At 37.5% G+C, this 19,748-nt stretch overlaps 1 protein-coding gene and 1 long non-coding RNA gene across 3 annotated transcripts in view; one reads left to right on the top strand and one right to left on the bottom strand.

Annotated features, from left to right (window-relative positions):
• eepd1 (endonuclease/exonuclease/phosphatase family domain containing 1) overlaps positions 1-19,353 on the bottom strand; it is a 39,809-nt gene extending 20,456 nt beyond the window's left edge. Inside the window, exon 1 of the mRNA XM_057355709.1 lies at positions 16,359-19,353. Coding sequence (XP_057211692.1) covers positions 16,359-17,191 — 833 coding nt within the window. The 5' untranslated portion in view covers positions 17,192-19,353. The remainder of the gene's footprint in view (positions 1-16,358) is intronic.
• Positions 7,675-19,748, top strand: part of LOC130567537 (uncharacterized) — a 199,246-nt gene continuing 187,172 nt past the window's right edge. The window contains exon 1 of one of the 2 annotated variants that reach the window (XR_008964591.1): positions 7,675-8,030. This is a non-coding gene — a long non-coding RNA (uncharacterized LOC130567537). Of the gene's footprint in view, positions 8,119-19,748 lie in introns of both variants that reach the window. The other variant, XR_008964592.1, reaches the window with a different exon arrangement.

The raw sequence follows: 19,748 nt of genomic DNA, 5'->3' as shown, positions 1-19,748 counted from the left end.
TTGGTTCATGAACCTGGGAGATATCAAGGCCAGCTGTGCATGAAAGCTGTTAAAAGTGGGGCAATTCCAACCATTACAACTTCGCAAGGACAGTCTGGCGCTTCAGATTCGCAGCCTGTAAGTATATTTTCATTGTAAAAGACTTTGTTACGGACTAACGCGAGTTGAGTTTGTCGTGTGTTTGTAGCGCATGTTGTTTCTTTGTGTGATCTGCAAATGCAGACACGCGCGCAACATGAAAAAAGACAACATAAGTCCTAATAATCAGTAATTATGTTCCAACTACAGGCAACAAATGTCATGTTTATAATGGGGTTTATTGTCTATGTTGAGTTGCGACGAGACATGGCGTAACACTGATTGATAACTAACGGCAAATCTTTATAACGTCGTATATAAAAGGTAAAACAGTTCGCTATAGTTTTTAACTAATTAACATAATATATTTTTTAAAAACCTTACCAATCCTTTACATCCTGCTCAAGTCGCGCTGGCAAAGTTGATCATCTTCATTTTCCGGATCAGATTCGGGCTCGAATTGATAAGGAAAGTACCGATGACATTTTATCACCTGTCAGCACAATTGCTTGGGAACCTGATGTTCCGAATATGGTAAGAGGTGTTACATTTCCGTCACACGCTTGCAGTATTCGACCAATCACTACACACTGGTTAACAGGCCAATCATAGCATACCTTGCTTTTCAGAGCGATGAGCTTTGTAAAAAATCTGCACGTTTCAGAGAGGCGGGGCAAAGAGGAGATACAAACATGCACGGTATGTGCAAAATACAGCATTTTTAAACCTTAAATCGTGTATACACATTGCATTACATCTAAAGCAAACGATAATATTCGCTTTAGCCCTGTCATATCACCCCTTTAAATACAGAACAAATAATTTACTTCGAAAATTCATTCGTAAATGCGTATAAGTAAACGTGACGCTATCGTGGAGTTTTTTGACCCGAGGGAGGGGTTCAAGCAAACCAATCACAGCGCTTGCGTTTCGCGTCGAATTGGCACGTTGTTACATTTTTGGAGAGGTGCACGTCAGGCTATACGCATGACGTAGGTAGGTCCTACGCATGACCATACATTAGACTTAACTGCTCTTTAATATTCATGATCACAGGGTGTGGCCGGGTGGAATTCTGCTCATGGTGGACGGCTGGAAAATCAACATATGGGAATGTTCCATTGGCACCTCTATAACACTAGAGGCAGATACCTGTGTGACAATGTAAGAGATGGGCCCTTATAGTCACAAACTGTCACACAAGACATTTAACATTCAACTTCATGCAGAGATTCTCAGGCCGGTCACTGTAAGACATCACTACAATTCAGTTCACAGGGCATACCGCTTAGCATGACATTAAAGTACTGTGGCCATATTCCGATCTGACTCTTTATGAGGGTCTTTATCGATACCAGAGCTTCTCTAGAACGCTGAAGTTGATTGGAGACATTTAAATGTGCAGGAGAAAGAGATCTCACCATGTCTCTTTATTTTTCCACTCTGATTACACAGATCCTGTTTTGAGAACAAACAGGCAGACAGCCAGTCCAGCAGACTCCAGGAAACACCTCATTCACTAACAGGTGAATCTATGTGCCTATTTTATATGAATGTATTGATGTGTGTGCTACAAAGACAGTAATTCTATTTTTGATTGTTAAGAGATTCTGAGTAGTTACTAGGGCAAGTCCAGATAATTGTTAGGTGGTAGGTTACACCTTGAGTGAGTCAAAGATTCCACAATTCCCAACCATATATCCCTACGATATTCTGATTCCTCTATATGGCTCAGTCAGATCCCTACCTCAATGTAAATCTATGGATTTCAACTATTTAATCACTGTATAACAAGTGCACTGTATGCAGGTAAACTGTTTTCTTTTTTTAAGTTACATTTTAGGGGCTTTTATGCCTTCATTGGAATATGATAGTAAAGAGCTGACAGGAAAGTGTTGAGTGGAGATCACAAAATTACCTTTATCCCATTATAAGGGTGAATTTTAACGTACAGCAAATAATGTGTATGAGATTACACTGAGATGTGAAATGATTAGATTACCAGGATCGGATACCAACCATGTCATTTAATCTCGACAACAATTTTACACTTATCTTTAGTGTTTACTTGTAGGCAGCTACAGCGAACAAAGCACTCTTCTTTAATCTAGTCATGCTTTGTCATCCAAACATATTTTCTTTTATTCTCTTGAGTTTTTCGTGGGTAAAGATTATTTACTAATTTGAATCATTTACTTAGTTAAAAATATATGCAATGCTAATCCCTGTTTACATGTAATCCTGCAAAAATAACCAGTGAGTTGGTAGTTTTTAGTTTGTTGGAGCAGTAGCGGCCTTTGCTATATTTCACCTGTTTCAATTGAAACAGGCCTCACAACAGAAGGGGCCTCCGCTTACCATCGAAAAAGAAAATTTTCCCCTGCCATCATGCCACGCATGCACCAGGGTTAAATATTAAGGGGATAAGTGTCGTCAGAATTATTTTAAAAAGAAACTTTAAGAAACTTTAGTTTCAAGATAGGGGGCAAAAAAATCCTGTAAGAGATATTTTATATTGAAATATATGCCACCATGGCATCAAACGCAACGTTATGAGATCGCTGGATAAAGGAAATCTTCTCAGAGCTTTTGCAGCACTCAGAATGTTCTAAATGTCGTAATCGGGGTAAGTGGGAAAATATGTTATTCGTATTATTTAGGGATGAATATTTTCTCCACCGACTAATAAATTTTTGACAACATTTTTGATCTTTAACATTAGATCATTACAGCTTGAGCTTACATTTTCTTTTAACAAAATGATGCTCAAAATGTTTGCTCATTTTTATTCCTGACAAATAATCCATAAACAATAAAACAGTACTATGACAAACCCGCTTATATTTAACGTAGTTTTATTAATAAAAACGAATAAGATGGATATCACATAATATAAGCATTACAACACAAAAGAAAATAATTGTTACTTTGATAAATACACAATAACAATAAAACAAAGACAAATTCTGTGATGTATAAACGAACGAAATGCTAACAAACCTTCTCTTGCCCTTTTGTCTCCGCCATCGTCCTGAGGCGCCTGACTTTGAAAAGAAACTTCACAGCACAAGCTTTATGGAGCAGACGCGGCTTAATTCACCTGTAGTGTCCGACTGAACTAAATTTACTTTATTCCTATAAAAAAGAATCTTTAAGTGATTGTAAAATAGTTCTGTTTAAACAAATAAAAAACAGGGTGGAAAGCATACTTTTAAGCCAAATTTACTTCTTGCCAAAATATAAAGATTTTAAATACAGTGTTTATAAGATAAATGGGTGGCCTCCAACTGTTTCTTTAAAACCTGCCTCCGAATTACCGCCTCTGGTTAGGAGTTACATTACACTATAGAAACAGGATGTGAAAATGACAAGAAATTTATGTAAAGACAAACAAACACATCAATCAACAGCAAGTTGTGTCAGCAGAAATTCAAGTGTTTTCAGAGAAGACAGAGTTCAGTCTTGGAAATAAATCAATAGCTACTCGTTCCAACATTCCCTCACTCTCCTCTTAAAACTCACAAATGCACAACCCAATCTTCACTGTAAACCCAAATGTTCAAAATAATCAAACAGATTAAGTAATGTAAACTTAATTTTATAAAAAAAAGTTCTACTTACTTAAATATTTTAAGTTCATGAAACACTTTTTTACTTTTGAGTAAAGTAATGATTATTTTTGATTAACTTAATTAAAACTCAAACATTTTATTTGCTCCTTACTTAATTTAAACATGTTAATTCAACAATTGGTCAAGAAGGATTCCCAATTCCCAGCATGCTTTGGGTCAGACTGCATTAGGAGAGTAAATAAAAAAATATGATTATTTTATATGTTTTTAGTAAAGTTAAAGACTTGTTAGTGTTTAATGTTCACTTCTCTTAGATATTTAGAAGAGTTTGACATATTTTTCAGTTTTGTGGTTACCATTGTTTAGAAGAGTGGTGCATGTGCCTAGTCTCTGCGAAGCTACATTTCACCTGTAACATGTGTTATGTCACCAGTGAGCAGTAACTGTTCTAATGCCAGTTCTGAGATCAGTCTCTTCTTGCTCATTTTGGATTACATAAATCAAGGTGTTTGATTTATGCATATTAAGACTAAGGAATATGCAAAATAATGAAACCAAAAGAATTTAGTTTAGTTAACTTAAAAATGCAATTTTGGTACTTATTTGTTTAAGTTCTGTCTACTTAATTTCATAAAAAGGATAAATTAAATATTTAAGACGCACTAACTAAGATTTCTTACGAACTTTAACTTAACAGTAATCAAAATTTGAAGGTTCTGCTTACTTAAACCAAGAATCTCTAAAACTCAAAGATTTTGGAATATATTTGAGTATTGCCAAATTATCTGGGTTTACAGTGTTGTCAACAGCGCAAATGCTGTGAAAGAAGACATTTCGAAGGTCAATTTATTTTGTAGAGTGAATAAAGGCTCTTGACTGTGACACTTAACATCCTATGTAGACTGATTAGTGGTTCTTTGCTAATGCAAGAATCAGGGATTGGAACAAATCCCTAACCTAAAAATTAAACTTCACATAACTTTCTGCACCCTATTACCGATACCTCAAATCAAATAGTATGTTCTTGTCACACATTTGGATTTTTGCGCAAGAAAATTCATTAGACTTCGATTGCAAGAGGTCTCCAAGTTATACCCCAAAAAATATATCAATGATAATCAAAGCCAAACAAAAAAGGATCACAGTAAAAGATTAAAGAAATTTAGATCAAGAGATCAACAACTCTCCTTTGTTTTGAAGACGAAGTGTTTTAATATGACACATGAAGAGCAAACATACGACTCTCACAAACTAAGCTGAAGTTGATAGATATGGAAATTAGTCAGGCTGTTTGACTTGGTGTGTGTGTTTGGTGAGGTTACTGTAGGACATCTCTGTGCACACTTTTTTTCTTCAGAATGAACTACAGTAACCTCAGATCACACTGTCTGATGGTTTTCTCAGCCTTGCGTCTTTCAGAGATGAGATTTGTTACGCCATTTTCACCAATCACCCAAAGCATTGTGGGTTATAATGTGCTTTTTTACACTGACTACATATCAGATGTCATGTCTACCAGTTAGTGTTTAATAAATTTACCTAGAAAATAAAACTGAGCCCAGGGCAGTAGCTGTATCAGGACCGTAGCCAGCCTTGTGGAAGGGGTGGTTCTTTTTTCTCAAAAAAGTGGACCTTTTTTTCTTTTCCCCCCACATTTATTATTTAATTATGAGGTTCAAATAGGCCTACTTGTATGCTCTAACACCACTGTTTATGTGAATGCCCCACTCTCAATACAAATGTGTAATCGGAGGACCACTACGAATCCAGCTGCTCATTACAAATACTAAGAATAACTCCTTGTCCTTTATTAAGGGTCTTAAGAGTTTTACTTTCAGGTGTTAATTAATACATTAACTAACAAACATGTACTAACATGTAGTTAACCTGGGCAGTAATAACACATGAATCCTCATGACTCCAGTATTACCTAAGGTTAGCCCTTTCATGGCCGTAGCCAGGGTTTGAAAATTAGTGAGGTCTGTGGTGGGGTGTCAATAATTATACCTAATATTACCAATAAATGCTATAAATCATTTGACTTTAATAAATATAATGAATAATAAGTTAAAAAATGATAAACGTATACCTCGAAACAGGGCTTGATACTGTGGCTAGTGGTTTTCCAAAATGACTAACTGGTCCTACTCTATAGAGCGGGTCTCGAACCAGCGTCTGTCTGCTATGGAAGACGAGTGCTCTAACAAGGAGGTTAAGCGTCTGTCGACAGAGCAATCCTTGATGCCGAGGAGTCAGGTTTACTTGCACAGCTCTCTCTCACTGATCTCTGTTACACTAGCCACCTAGCATTTTCACTTTCAACAGTTTTGTTTTTGGGAAAAGATTTGATATGACTAAAATTGACAATGGCATGCTGTGAGATCATGCATCGAAAAACATGCCCAAAATAAAAATGAAAATGTTGCCGTATGCAACTCCCTACTATATTAACTTCCTAAAGTGTGTCATTACGTGAAAACAGATTAATCCACTTCTACACTCATCATTAGTTCATATGGAAGTAAGTATTCTTTCAGATATTAGTACATGATTATTCATTGACCCTTATTGTAAAGTGATACCAAATTATTAAATGGATGCCAACTAATTGGGACAAAAGACCTCCCTACTATCCCTAACCTTACCATACATTTATTATTAAACACCTGTTAGCCATTTTTCAAATATTTACTTCATTTTGTTGAAAAATAAATGACGTACGATATGATAGGCCTATGTGATGTGAAAATGTAGAATAGTTAGTTTGGCGAAAGGCGGATCGTTGATAGCGTCAAAACTAACATTACTTGCCACAGGACTTACTCACTGAAACTGCTGATAAAGTGGTGTTGTTTTTGCGCTCACATTTTTTGTCCTACTGACGCCCATGATCCTAATTATTAGCAGTTGTTATTAGGGCTGTCACGATTATCAAATAATCATCTCATCGCAACTGTTTGGCCTAGACGCGATGGTTTCAGATCATCGCAATTATTGCACATCTCTATAGAAGACACTAGGGGGAGCTGTGGTGCCTGCATATTACATATTTTAGTGTATTTATTGTAAGTAAAGCATTGTAATACTTGTAAAATGTACCACCACAACACAATAAAAACTAAAGCATATACCATAAAAATAACCTGCAATACAATTTACTATTATTTAAGCTAATCTCAGTGTGAAAACCAGTTTACCAAAATTTCATTAACATAAAAGTAAAATTTTATTGTAGTCTTGTAAGTGAGAAAAAAAACAGACTAGAAGCTTTTCTATGACTGATAGTATTTTAATGGTGGCTTCACTCCTGATCAATTTACTTAATTTACAAGTATTTGGCGGTTGTATTATTGACAGCTAAAAGCCTAAACCTTAAATATGTGACCCTGGATCACAAAACCAGTCTTAAGTAGCATGGGAACATTTTTAGTAAAAGACAAAACAACATTAACGATTAACGGTCAAAATTAACAATTTTTCTTTTATGCCAAAAATCATTAGGATATTAAATAAAGATCATGTTCCATGAAGATATTTTGTAAATTTCCTACCTTAAATGTATAAAAACTTTATTTTTGTGAGTGGATGGTCTGCTACAGTGCCCCTGATTAACAACTTCAACGGCAATTTTCTCAATATTTAGATTTTTTGCACTCTCAGATTCCTGAGTTTTAAACGGTTGTATCTCAGCCAGATATTGTCCTATTTTAACAACTCATACATCGATATAAATCTTATTTATTCATCTTTCAGATTATGTAAAAATCTCAATTAAAAAAAATTGACCCATAAAACTGGTTTTGTTGTCCAGGGTCACATATATGATAAACCAATATTTTCCGATGTATTTCCAAGAAAAAAAACATATTTTTTTATATTCAGAACAATATGGTCATTTCAAAGCTGAATAAAAAATGTATGAGAATTAAATGTCAAAGCTCTAAAACAGACAATTAATCGCCATAATCGCCAAAGCCCTAAAGGTCAGTTTATGGTTCTGCGTAGGACCTATGCCGTTTCTGCGTTGAGAGTATGCGTCATACTGCAATTACACCGCCGAAACGCTAGTTGGCTCTTTGTGTTTTCATGGGTTTGCTCTTCTTCGCCGATGTTTTGTGTGTGTGTATGCTAGTGTTTGCAAACGACAATGGAAGCCAAACCGACGTTAGAGGAAATCTCTCTCCAAGAATTCGCCGCCATCTGACAGTCTTTATAGTCCGCCGAAGAGGAGTCATACAGATGCGTGTATTTCCGAACCTCTTCAATCAGACGCTCAGTAACTTGGTCGATGTCGATGCTCACCATGTTGTTCTTTTGTGGACTCTGAACTTGCCGGAAGAAGACACCAGAGAAGAAGATGCCGGAAATGCGTAGAAGGAAGTACGATGCTGCCAAACCGACCAATCACAGCGCTTGCGGTCCGCGTAGGGTCCGCGTTGAGTTGACGCGTTGTTACATTTTTGGAGAGGTGCGCGTCAGGCTACGGCGTAGGGTACGCACAGGGTACGCGGCTCTGCGTAGGCTACACCGTAGGTTACGGCGTAGGTCCTACGCAGAACCATAAACTGACCTTAAAACAGACAATTAATCGTCATAATCCCAATGATTTACTAGACAATTAATCGTCAGCCAAATTACATAATCGTGACAGCCCTAGTTGTTATTTAAAAGTACACATTTTCATTACAAAAATTCACTACAAAAAACTGACTTAAATTCTGGACCTTTGACAGTGAATCGTTCGAACCACCCGAACCCCCCCTGGCTACGGGCCTGTGTATACAATCTAAAAATGGTTGTGTTCAGTTAATGACAACACGTTAATGAATATAACAAATGTTGTGTTACTTTTAGCACAACTTGTGTTGTCCCATTCGTTTATTTCACACGAAAATACTTTTGGTGTTATCAATGTACCTGTCCAAACACTAGGGAACCTTTTTATTCATAAGGATCCCTGTTGCAATAAGAACTGCACTGGAATGTGTTACTGCAGAAATGTAGATGTACTGATATTAGTCTTGAGTATGTTTAAACATTGCAGCTCAAAAGAACATTAAAAACTGAATTTGGAAAAAACAATTCTTACATACAGCAAAGAACTCTAAAAGAAAAAAAAAACAGTGAGATCCCTGTAGATCTTTTGATCTCATCTTACAGGGGTCATGGCATGACAGACCAAATATCCCTTGATCTTTTCACATATAAGAAGTATCGGTATCATTTAAAACATCCAAGCAAGTTTCATATCTTAAAATGCCCTCATCATTGACAACGAAAGCATATACTGTACGTTCGTTTTCCTGAGAAACCCGAAGTAGAAACGGCTCGATAAGTGATGTCACTAAGGAGACTTGTATTTATAAGACCTGCCTAGTGCCTACTAGGGTTGGGTACCGGACTCGGTACTTTTAAGGGCACCGACCGAATTACGTCGGTACTACCGAGTATCGATTCATATTAAATCAATCGGTGCCAAATTTCGGTACTTGAGAACGCATCGGGTACTGCGCGTGAGCAGGTACGAGAGAGAGAGAGAGAGAGAGAGAGAGAGAGAGAGAGAGAACATTTTACTTCACGCAAAATGGCAAGCTTCAGGCTGTCCTTATCAACGTACAAAATGAAAATAAACACTCGACTCTACATATGATTATCATATTTATATTATTTTTTCACTTGTTCTTGTTTAGAAAATTAAGCATACACTCGCGTTAAGTAAATGCGCGCTCAGACGCAGCCAGCACGCACACATAACACTGCGCTGAACATTTAAGTTTGTTAAGGCGCTTTGTGTTTTCTGCCCACCAAGGAATAAAATCATCTCATTAAGTCCTGAAACAAAGTTATTAGTGACAGATTAGAGCAGTGGATGGAAAGAGGTGAGTGAGGCCAACCGTCAAGGTGCAGTTTAAAGCTCTGTGAACAGCGCCGCAGGAGACTGATGCACATTTACATTATGTATTATTGTATGATCAACATTATATATTTATATGTAATTCATTCAGTATCTCTGTTAAAAATGTATATTACAAATCAATCTGTTATTTTCAGTAATGATGCTGTTAAAAATATTTTTGTAGACTTTTCAAGTTTTTTTTCTATATTTTCTAATGGTCTGTTAATGGTGGAGGCCTCATGGATTAGGTAAATTATCACACTGCATGAATAAATGATTATGTGTGTGAGGAGGAAATAGAATAAGCTGGTTGTAATAATAATGCTGTAGTTATTTCTATAGTCTTTGTGTAAAATTTCAACAAAATGTTTGAATTGAGAGGTTTGGACTGAAATAAATAAAGTACCGAAAAAAGGTACCGTTTGGTACCGGCACCGAATTCCAGGTACCGTTTCAACCCGTTCTCACTCTCGACTAGTCACATATTTACGCTCGGTCAACGCCCCACAGCGTCACTTTTGAACGCGCAGGGTACCCCTTTGGCGTAGTTTTTCGAAGAACAGGGAACTGCGTTGCTGTTTTCTAAATGCTCCAGACCGAGATGCGTGCAATTCTTAGCATTTCATAATTATTTATGGTTTTAATATTTTGTAGCACCTAACTCCAACCTCACCTTAAACCTAACCCTAACCACTTCTCAGCCATTTAAAACACAATACGCGAATAGAAGTACAGTCACAGGTATTTATTGCACAAACTGACCAAAAGCATTACAAAATATAACAAACAACTCGTTTCGCAGACCTTTTTGCACCAAAGCTGTACATTAACTTTACAATGAAGATGCTGTGCGTGTCCGTGAATACATGAAGTCGGCTCCCATTCAAAAGATAAACCGGAACAGCTAGATGCAGTCGGTTGCGGGAGCCAATACCGTTTCACGTTCAAAGCCAACGAAATGACGCGATCGGTCACGAGACACGGGAGAGCCAATGGCATCGAAGCTGACGTAACTTCCTCTGGCGGCAAATTTTTAACGTTGTTCTTCACTGGATTTGAGATTTACAGCGGACGGTGATCGCTTTCGCATCTGATCCTACAAATCGATTGTTTCGCGTTATATCCGTATTTTTGAACGACATTGTGACTGCTTGTATTATGTGTTTTATATTACGATAAATAAATGTTTTAAACATTCAATAAACATTACTTGCTCAAACTGTCTGAATAGTGTCATGTAAACGCAATTATCCTGGCCATTAAACTTAAATTAAACCCCGAAACATCATCATTGCAAATTATATCTAATATACATTTTCATAATGACGGTGAAATTCGCGTGCCCTTCACGTCGAAAAAAGACGCCAAAGGGGTACCCTGTGCGTTCAAAAGTGACGCCGAAGGGCGCTGACAGAGCGTAAATATGTGACGACTCGGGAGTGAGAATGTGTTGACCGTTTTGGTACCGGTACCAGCTAAAAAGTGAACGGTACCCAACCCTAGTGACTACAGCAAGATAACAACACCTACTACTTTTACATCATGGTATCCTTGGCTCCACCCACTGGTGTTCAGTCTGACTCTGAAGAGTGGATGGATCTAAAGCAGGATTTGCTTACATTCACCAAAAGCTTGTAATACCAGTAAGACTGCGATGCTACACAAACGTTGTGCTGTTCCTGGCTGTGAAAAAAAGCGTCTTTGCACAGGCTTCCGAAGGATCCCCAGTTTTTTTAATATTTTTTATTTTCTTATCTTGACAACTCTTTTTTTGTCACTGACCCATAAACATTTTGGTATAGTGTCGATAATCTGTGCTAATTGTTGTTTTTTGAGGTACCTGCACTATTTAGGATGTAAACATGTGTTTTAACGAGTAAACAAGACTCGCTGTTTCTGTTCACACAGTAGGAGAAAGCGGTGTCTGCAATCGCTAGTAGGGCTGCAACTAACGATTATTTTGATTGTCGACTAATCTAACGATTATTTTTTTCGATTGGTTGACTAATCTAACGATTATTATTTTTTATTAATCTAATAAAGATTTTTTGGATTACTTTATTAATCCTTTGGCAAATTTTGCAAATAAACAATAAATTCTAGTATTTTCTTACATTATAAAGCAAATCATACTTTTTACTCCACTACATTTTATAAATAAATATTGTTGTTTTAACATTTTAATCCGTGTTTACATTAAAATCACCATCTTCTTTTAATTAAGTAGTTTTAATTTTAAAAGTAAAAAATACAGATTTTTTATGTACTTAAGTACTGTATTAAAGGTAAAAAAATTTTTTTATTGCACTTATGCTTTTTGTTGTCCTTATGTTGTTCCAATTGCTTCCATTGTTTCCCTCATCTGTAGGTCGCTTTGGATAAAAGCGTCTGCTAAATGACTAAATGTAAATGTAAAAACATTAAAAAATGTGTATATGAAATACTAGAGCATGATATATGCTCTGTATTTTTTTCCTCCAAGTAATATCCGACTCTATTTTCAGTCTCATAATTTAATTGAGTAAAAGTAAAATACTTCTATCTGTCTCTGTTTATTGTACAAAACTATCACCGTATAAAAGACTCTAATGCAGAGTGGCGTTAAAGCGAGCCCGCGCACCCGGAACTCAGAATGATGCGCTTAAAGCACCTACTCCTTCTGAAGTCCCGGGGATCATTTTGCTTCCCAATAGTGTTGTCAAAAGTACCGGTACTTCGGGTCCAAGTCGGTACCTAAAAATAAAAAAGTTGCCGGTACCTAATTTTCATAATACCCGGTAGTACCGACGTACCGGGTCAACCGGGTACTGATGCTCTGTCTGACAGGTTGTCAGTCGGAAACTTTTTATAGACGCAATAAGACGTGATGAGCGGATAAGCTATGGAGCCAGAGATATGACAAAACAATCTGAATTTGAATTTCGTAAATCTGAATTATTGACAAGTGTTTTTTAACAAAACTGAATATTATATGGGAGTTAAAATAGTTTTGAATTAGATTTTGATTTCGAATTTGAATTTTTTTACTTGAATATTGAACATTTGAAATTTAACACAATTGATTTTTTTTAAGGCAGAGTTTTATAGGCATGCATTTTCAAACAACATATTTTTTGCTCTGAATTCTTAGATTGCAAATATCCAGTTTTTTTTTAATACAGCCTCACGTTTTCAAGATGAAGAAGAAATTCGGAACATCAAATTCAATTTTCTAAAATTCAAAACGCAGAAATTCAGATCGTACAGAAAGTAGGTCAGAGGTCGTCCACAGGTAAGAGTAGAAGATCTCGGAAAAGTCAGACGGAGCGCTTTGGCCACAATGGCCAGTTATTTGTTCTTATTATCCAATCAAACTCAAACATGCTGTTTTGGAGAGTGGAACTTCTTACATTGCAATAAAAAGGATTTACATTTTTCAAATTGCGACCACGCCCACAAGACTACACGGGTTGATCGTTTGTTGTTGCTGCAGCATAGCCAAGCTCATACCGCTGCAATCTAAGGTAGCTGCCCGGGATGTGTGCGCTCACTGCCTGCGTTTTTGCCTGCTGTGCCTCCACTGTTTGCGCTCACTCCCAGCGTTTGCTGTTGGTGCTTTTACCCACTGTGTGCTTAGTGCACGCTCGCTGCTAGCTGCCCCACTATGCGCGCTGGCTTCGAGCATTTGTGGGTGCATATACATTTAATATATACATCCAAGAGATGCGCGCAGAAATACTTCAGATTAAAGTCATATCACGAAGAAAACAAACAGAGTTTTGTGGTGAAACGAGGAAGCATCCGGATTTAAGTTAACAAGATCAAGCGGTAAGTTTCAAATTCTGTTCGCGTTTGCATTATGAATGTTGTAGCATATGTTAAGTTAAAGGTTAAGTTAAAACAAACGTCCCTGTTTGCGTGTTAATTTGTTAGCGCCAATGCTAATCCAGTCAAGTGTCCTTATTAACCATTTAATGCTTTTATAACTGTAATGGGGTAAAATAAGTGGGAGGACAGGATGGGGTTTACAGTACCTATTTTATATAGGCCTATCTGAAATCTATGTGCTAGAAAACTAGCATACTAACTGTATGACTAGCAATGTGTATGTCTTGGATAGATAACTCTATTAGGTTTAAAAAACCACATTTAAACTAAATAAAAATCTATCTGTTGCATTTATTATTTTAATATACAGTTACCTTAATGTAAGTAATCTTGTGTAAATGCAGTATAAAAACTGAGGTTTGTTCTAATATTGCATATGCATGTTTGTTCAGTCAGTTGAGTTACTGAAGTTTATTCTATTTGTCTTCTACAGCAGCAGACTGAGGAGGATGTTCATCAGCATGAAGACCCCAGTGAGCACACAACAGTTTCAGCAACAATTAACTTATACTTCATGTATACAAAATGGCATTGCTTTCTATACATTTATATTAACAATGAGCTTTATTAATAAAATTGTGTTTCAATTAGCATGTACTGGTGTTTTGCTTTGGTACCGAAATTGGTACCGAGAACCGTGGAATTTTACTGGTATTGGTACCGACTACTGAAATTTTGGTACCGTGACAACACTACTTCCCAAAGTAAATAATAGTTAGAACACAACGAGAAGAGATGATATGTTACATGTTTAACACATAGTGCGTTGCATCAATCCGACAGTATACAGTTAAATCAGAGGTTTAAAAAGAGTTATTTCGTATGAAGACGCAACATATTCAGACCGCTGCCAGTGCTTCTAATAAGATAAGCTAAAGTTACACTCAGCGAGTAACTCACAGTCTCTAGCAAAAAAAGTCTGAAAGTCTGTTCAACAAGCCAACGGTTAACAAGCTGACAGCAGAGAAAACGCTCTGCTCTTCTCTAACTACCGGTAACAAAAATATATCTGGCTTTATTGTTTATAATGCTGATAATAAATCAAGTAAACAGGCTTGATACCTTCATGCCGACTGTTAATTGGTCCTAAAAACAAAGACGGAGCCTAAGGAAGATCATCATCCGAGGAAGAATTACTAATCCTGCTGATCACCACCGCATATAAATATTGTTTTCTTTGTCGTTTCATGGTCAGTGGCTGTCTTGTTTGGCTTATTGCATTTGCAGTTGCATCAATAAATAAATCAACTAAGGTAGCCTAACTAAGGAATTACAGTGCGTTTTAAAACAAAACAAAAAAACATCCGTGTGAATTTATTTACAGGCGACGACCCTCTTGTTACGACTTTTACTTCCAGATAGTCAAGTTCGATCGTCTTCTCGGCGCTCAGCCAGGGCCCGCAAGGAGCTCCGGCGAGGCCGATCCGAGGACCTAGCTAAACCTTCCGATCGGTAGTAGCGACGGGCGGTGTGTACAAAGAGCAGGAGTTCTTAGGAGGAAAACACAGACTTTAGGTATGGAAAAAGGTAGCAGTCTTATGCTAAGGCCAAAACTTATTAACATTATGGCGCTTTTCCACTGCATAGTACTGCACGGTACGGCACGGCTCACTTTTGGGGGGTTTTCCACTGGGCACAATACCTAGCACCTGAGGCTTTAGGTGTCAAATGCACCCAGGCGAGGTTCGATTGAGACAGTGTGAGTAGGTCCTAAATCTCCTTTACAGAAAAAACACACGATCACGTGTGTCCAACATGTGTCACATGTTTTTGGAACATTTTTGTGTGAATCCCATGTGAATTCCATGAGATCACATGTAAAAACCGATGGGAACACATGTGCAGCATGTTAAAACCACGTGATTACATGTGGAGACATATCACCATATTGCACATGTGATCCCAAGGGTTTCATGTGGGAATTCACATGGGATTTACACAAAAATATTTTATCAGCACATGTTTTTTGCACATGTGAATTTCATGTGTTTTTTATGTGGGGGCTCCCTGTCAATGGGGGGGATTTCTGCTTACCACCGTTTCAAGCCCCTTCAACACCCACAGAGGCTTATATAACAGACCTTCCTGAGTCCTGATAAGAATGAGGGCACACAGTTAGGCAACACCCACTGTGTGATGTGTGTATAGTCCTTGGGATCATAAAACAGCCATCAGTACAAACATTTATCCTCTAGAATCAATCAACACACTCAGTAAAACATGGATAGGAATTCTGCTGATATCTGATAACATAGTCAGTTTGCTTGAAAATAAACATCCAGTAAAGACCCTGACCACAGGCCACAGACATCTGACCTATGATCCAGCACACAAGTCTATTGTATTTTAGTAACCATTACACCAATAACCTACTCAACTGTCTGTTTTTCCCTGTTAATGTTCAGTTCAATCACAATTCACCTTCCAAACAGCAAAAAGTATTAAATATTTTCAAGTACAGTACATTTAATATATATAATACACTCTTCAAGTATGCAGCTACAATGCAATGTCGTCTGTCAAAACACCCTAATAGAACGCCAAGGGAGTTTGTATCATAATTTTAGGATCAAACAGGATCATAAAAGAATTAAAAAGCACCATTCCAGTGGCCTTTCTGTGATCGTTAAAATAAAAATACCTTGACATTACTGTATGCCCGATTAACATCCCTTATGACCATTAAGTATGATTTTACAATAGGTTATAACCATTGTTTAACTATTGGTATTAAAACTATGGCAATCCAAATGGCAATTAATCTGTCACAAACATTTTTTACTACACACTTTAACTATAACAAAACCATTGTCCAACGAGTGCTGGTAACATATGTTGCAGTGATTTTGTTTGAGATCACATTCCTGGGGTAGTATTTCCATAATACTTAAAAAGTTACATAACATAACCATATACCCGAAAACATAAACCCGCAATTGACTTACTCGTTTTCCAGTACGGTCATACAGACGACCTCCTTCACCCCAGGGTTGTTGGCCTTTTCACTGGAGCAGCGCTGCAGGTTCCAGGTGGCCACTCGTACCACGGGCTTCCCATCGCGCGTTGCCGCGGGAGGCTCCACGCAGGGCCGGACAGAAGCGATGAGCGCCGGTCCACCTGGAGGAACGTCTATGTCATCGCTGCGCACGCTGAAGGATGTGGGGCTCGGATGCGTGAACCCGCCGTTCGTGTTTGTCGAGGGCGTTCTGGAGCGCTCTACGAACACCTGGAAACGGATCCGGTCCAACAGGGATGAATTCACGTTGGGAACTTTAACCAGATTTTCAATGTTTTTAAACGGGCCGTGGACAACTCGGAACTCCACAATGTTCTTGGCGATTTTCTCTGTGATGCCACGGACGCTCACGAGCTGCGGCAGCGTGGCTGTGTTTATGTTCACGCCGGCGCACGGCAGGTGCTCGCTCTCTTTGCGCAAAGACGAAGGCGAGTGATTAGACGAGCTGTTCTTGCATGAAACGCAAATTTCTAGTTTAATAGCTTCCAGTTTAGTCGCACCGATCCCGCTGACCAACGCGAGGTCTTCTACTTTCTTGAACCCCCCGATGCATTCTCGGTACTCCACGATGTTTTGGGCCACCCGGCGGTTCACACCCGGTAGAGTCATGAGCTCCTCCTCAGTAGCCGTATTGATGTTCAACCGCTCCTGGTTTACCAGAATGTGGCTAAAGTTGCACGCTGCGCTGAACTTGCGCTTGCCCTGGCAGAAGTCCGTCGGGTCCTTGGGGATGGACCGGTGGCACCCGAGATTCCCACCCATTTGTCTCTCAATTTAATCGGACTTGGACCCCAAACTGAAACGTCCAGAACGCGAGGACTGTGTGTTAAACTAGTCTGTGTGCGGGGCATCTATCAGTACGGATATTTAACTAATTCAACAGCTTTTTCATTAATCGTCACAGAAGAAAGGCTTGCTCTGTAGCTGTCAGTTTCTCTAGATTTCGCCGCGCTTTCTCGGTCTCCCAACGACAACGTTGAACGCAGTGCCCATGTCGACGTTTCTCCAGGCGGATTGAAGTGAACTCGAGCGCTGCTCCAATGTCGTGTTGTCCGATTCGCGAAGAGTCATTCTTTAGAACCGGTGCTTTTATTGATTCAGTGAACCGATTCATGAATGGACTTATGTGGTAACCTACTACAGTACCCTTAGGAAAATTGTTTCAGTAAATGATTGTTGGCAGATAGATTACTATTTGTAATACCAGAGTTTTACTACAAATACCATGGTTAAACTATTATCATTATGGTGAGACAGTAGTTGATTTGTGGTTACTACTACTACAAATTAAACCAATGTAACTTACTTAAATCATGGTTAATTGTCTTAAAGAAGCTGAAAAAATCAATAGAAACCATCACATAAATTATAATAGATTTAAAAGTTATAATTAAAAATAGGCCTATTGGTTATAATGAAAACCAGATGGTCTCTGCCTTTCTATTTGTACCACTGTCCTTAAATATTATATGCGTATGTTAAAAAATATTATATTATATGCGTATGTTTTTATGTACTGTATTGTAAATGTACGAGAAAATGCATAGCCTACTTACACCACCATAATTTAGGCTATATAATTGAAAACACAGTTCAGATAACAGACCAGATGTAGCCTAACTGTAAAGAAATGAATAATTTCACGGACAATTGAACGATGACCTAAAGAACCAGCTAGTTGAAACGAATCATTTTAATGAACTGAATCTGTGCAATGAATTGATCTTTACGAGTCTTTCCGATGCACTCATCAAACTCCATGACGTCTTACAGAGGGGGTGTGGTCTCTTTGACTGATTAGTTGAATGGTTTGTCAAATCTGTGCCACTTCTATGATTACTGATTATTTAACTTTTTCTTGAGAACACGTTGTTAAAATTTTGATAAATTATGTAACAGAAGTGTGACATGGTAAATACATAAACTTTAACGTTGATACTTATTACCTTCTGATCTTGTAAAATCTTTAGTTGACATTGGCCTGAAATACTTTTACACTGTTCTTGATTTTGTCGTTTAAATATTGTAATATGTTGAAATGTTTAGTTTGTAAAGTACTGTTAAGTTAGATCAGATTTCTTGTTACATCGGGCTCTCACTTTTAAAATGAACAGGCCTGCTGGCACATTGTGCTTTGCGTTTAAAACATTCCCAGGTAAAATATTTCTGAGGTGTCTTTGCCATTTGTTGTGGTATTGTTAACATTATGTCTTGAGCTTACATACCTGACATTTTTCAAGTCAGTAGATATGGCATCCATGTCAAGGCCAGACGTTTTAGGGTCCAGTAGCATGGATGAAATATAAGATAGATATAAGATGGTATAGCTATGTGGCCTTTAACAATTGTTTGCCAACTAATTCCATGCTAGATGTTAGAGTGGGCAAAAGGAGACATTGTTTTAACAAATTCTTAAGTTTGTACATACTGTATAAGATAAGTACATTTCTCAACCATAAGCTTTTCTATAAATAAATGTAAATGACTATTACAATAGAGTTTAATTATCCAAACACTAGTTTTGCAACACAGTAATAAAAACCAACAATAAAGCAAAACATGTGACAAACCATAAATAATTACTTACTTAATTTAGCACAAATCTTTAAGAAAACAGATATTGGTACAGACAGAAATATAAGAAAAACACAATTGTGAAAAATGTGGAATATATGGTATTGTCATAATTTTCTTTTCATTAAATGCACATTAGTGATACTAGCTGTCGAAATAATTGTAAAGAGGTTAGTAAGTCCATGCAGAAATACGCCAAATTTATTAAATTGACTTTGTCAATGTTCATAATTGTTTGTCTGGGATATGCTGTGTGTAGCATATGTAAATAGACACACTGTCTGTGTTCACATTATATTAATAATAAAAAGAAAGAAATAGGCTAAATTGCCTTATATGAGCTTGTGTGTTATATACTGTATGTAGAAAACATCAGAAAATAATTTCAATATCAGATTTGTATGACACCAGACCATTATATTCATTATACTCATAGCAAGAATGCAGTAGCATATTTATGCAATTGTCTTTTACCTAAAGCAAATTCAATCTAAATTTTTATCAGTTTGACCTTTGCACTGCTAACGCAATGGTCTACCAGCTGAGTTACAGGAACATAAATAATATGCAAACACTGACCTCATGATCTGCTTGCCCCGTCATTAGTTACAAAGTAGCAGTTGGTGGTTTTTGGTATCTCTAGAAAGTAAGATTCATTGGCAGATGAGTCTGCAGATTTGATACAGCTGAACTGGACTCGCTGAAGTAATGTTGCCCTGTCCCATGAGCAGAGGCTGATGGGAAT

This window comes from Triplophysa rosa, linkage group LG16 (assembly GCF_024868665.1).
Source record: "Triplophysa rosa linkage group LG16, Trosa_1v2, whole genome shotgun sequence".
NCBI classification, from domain to species: Eukaryota; Metazoa; Chordata; class Actinopteri; order Cypriniformes; family Nemacheilidae; genus Triplophysa; species Triplophysa rosa.
The sequence above is the reverse complement of the archived record's forward strand: the minus strand, read 5'-3'. Positions and strand labels throughout refer to the sequence as shown.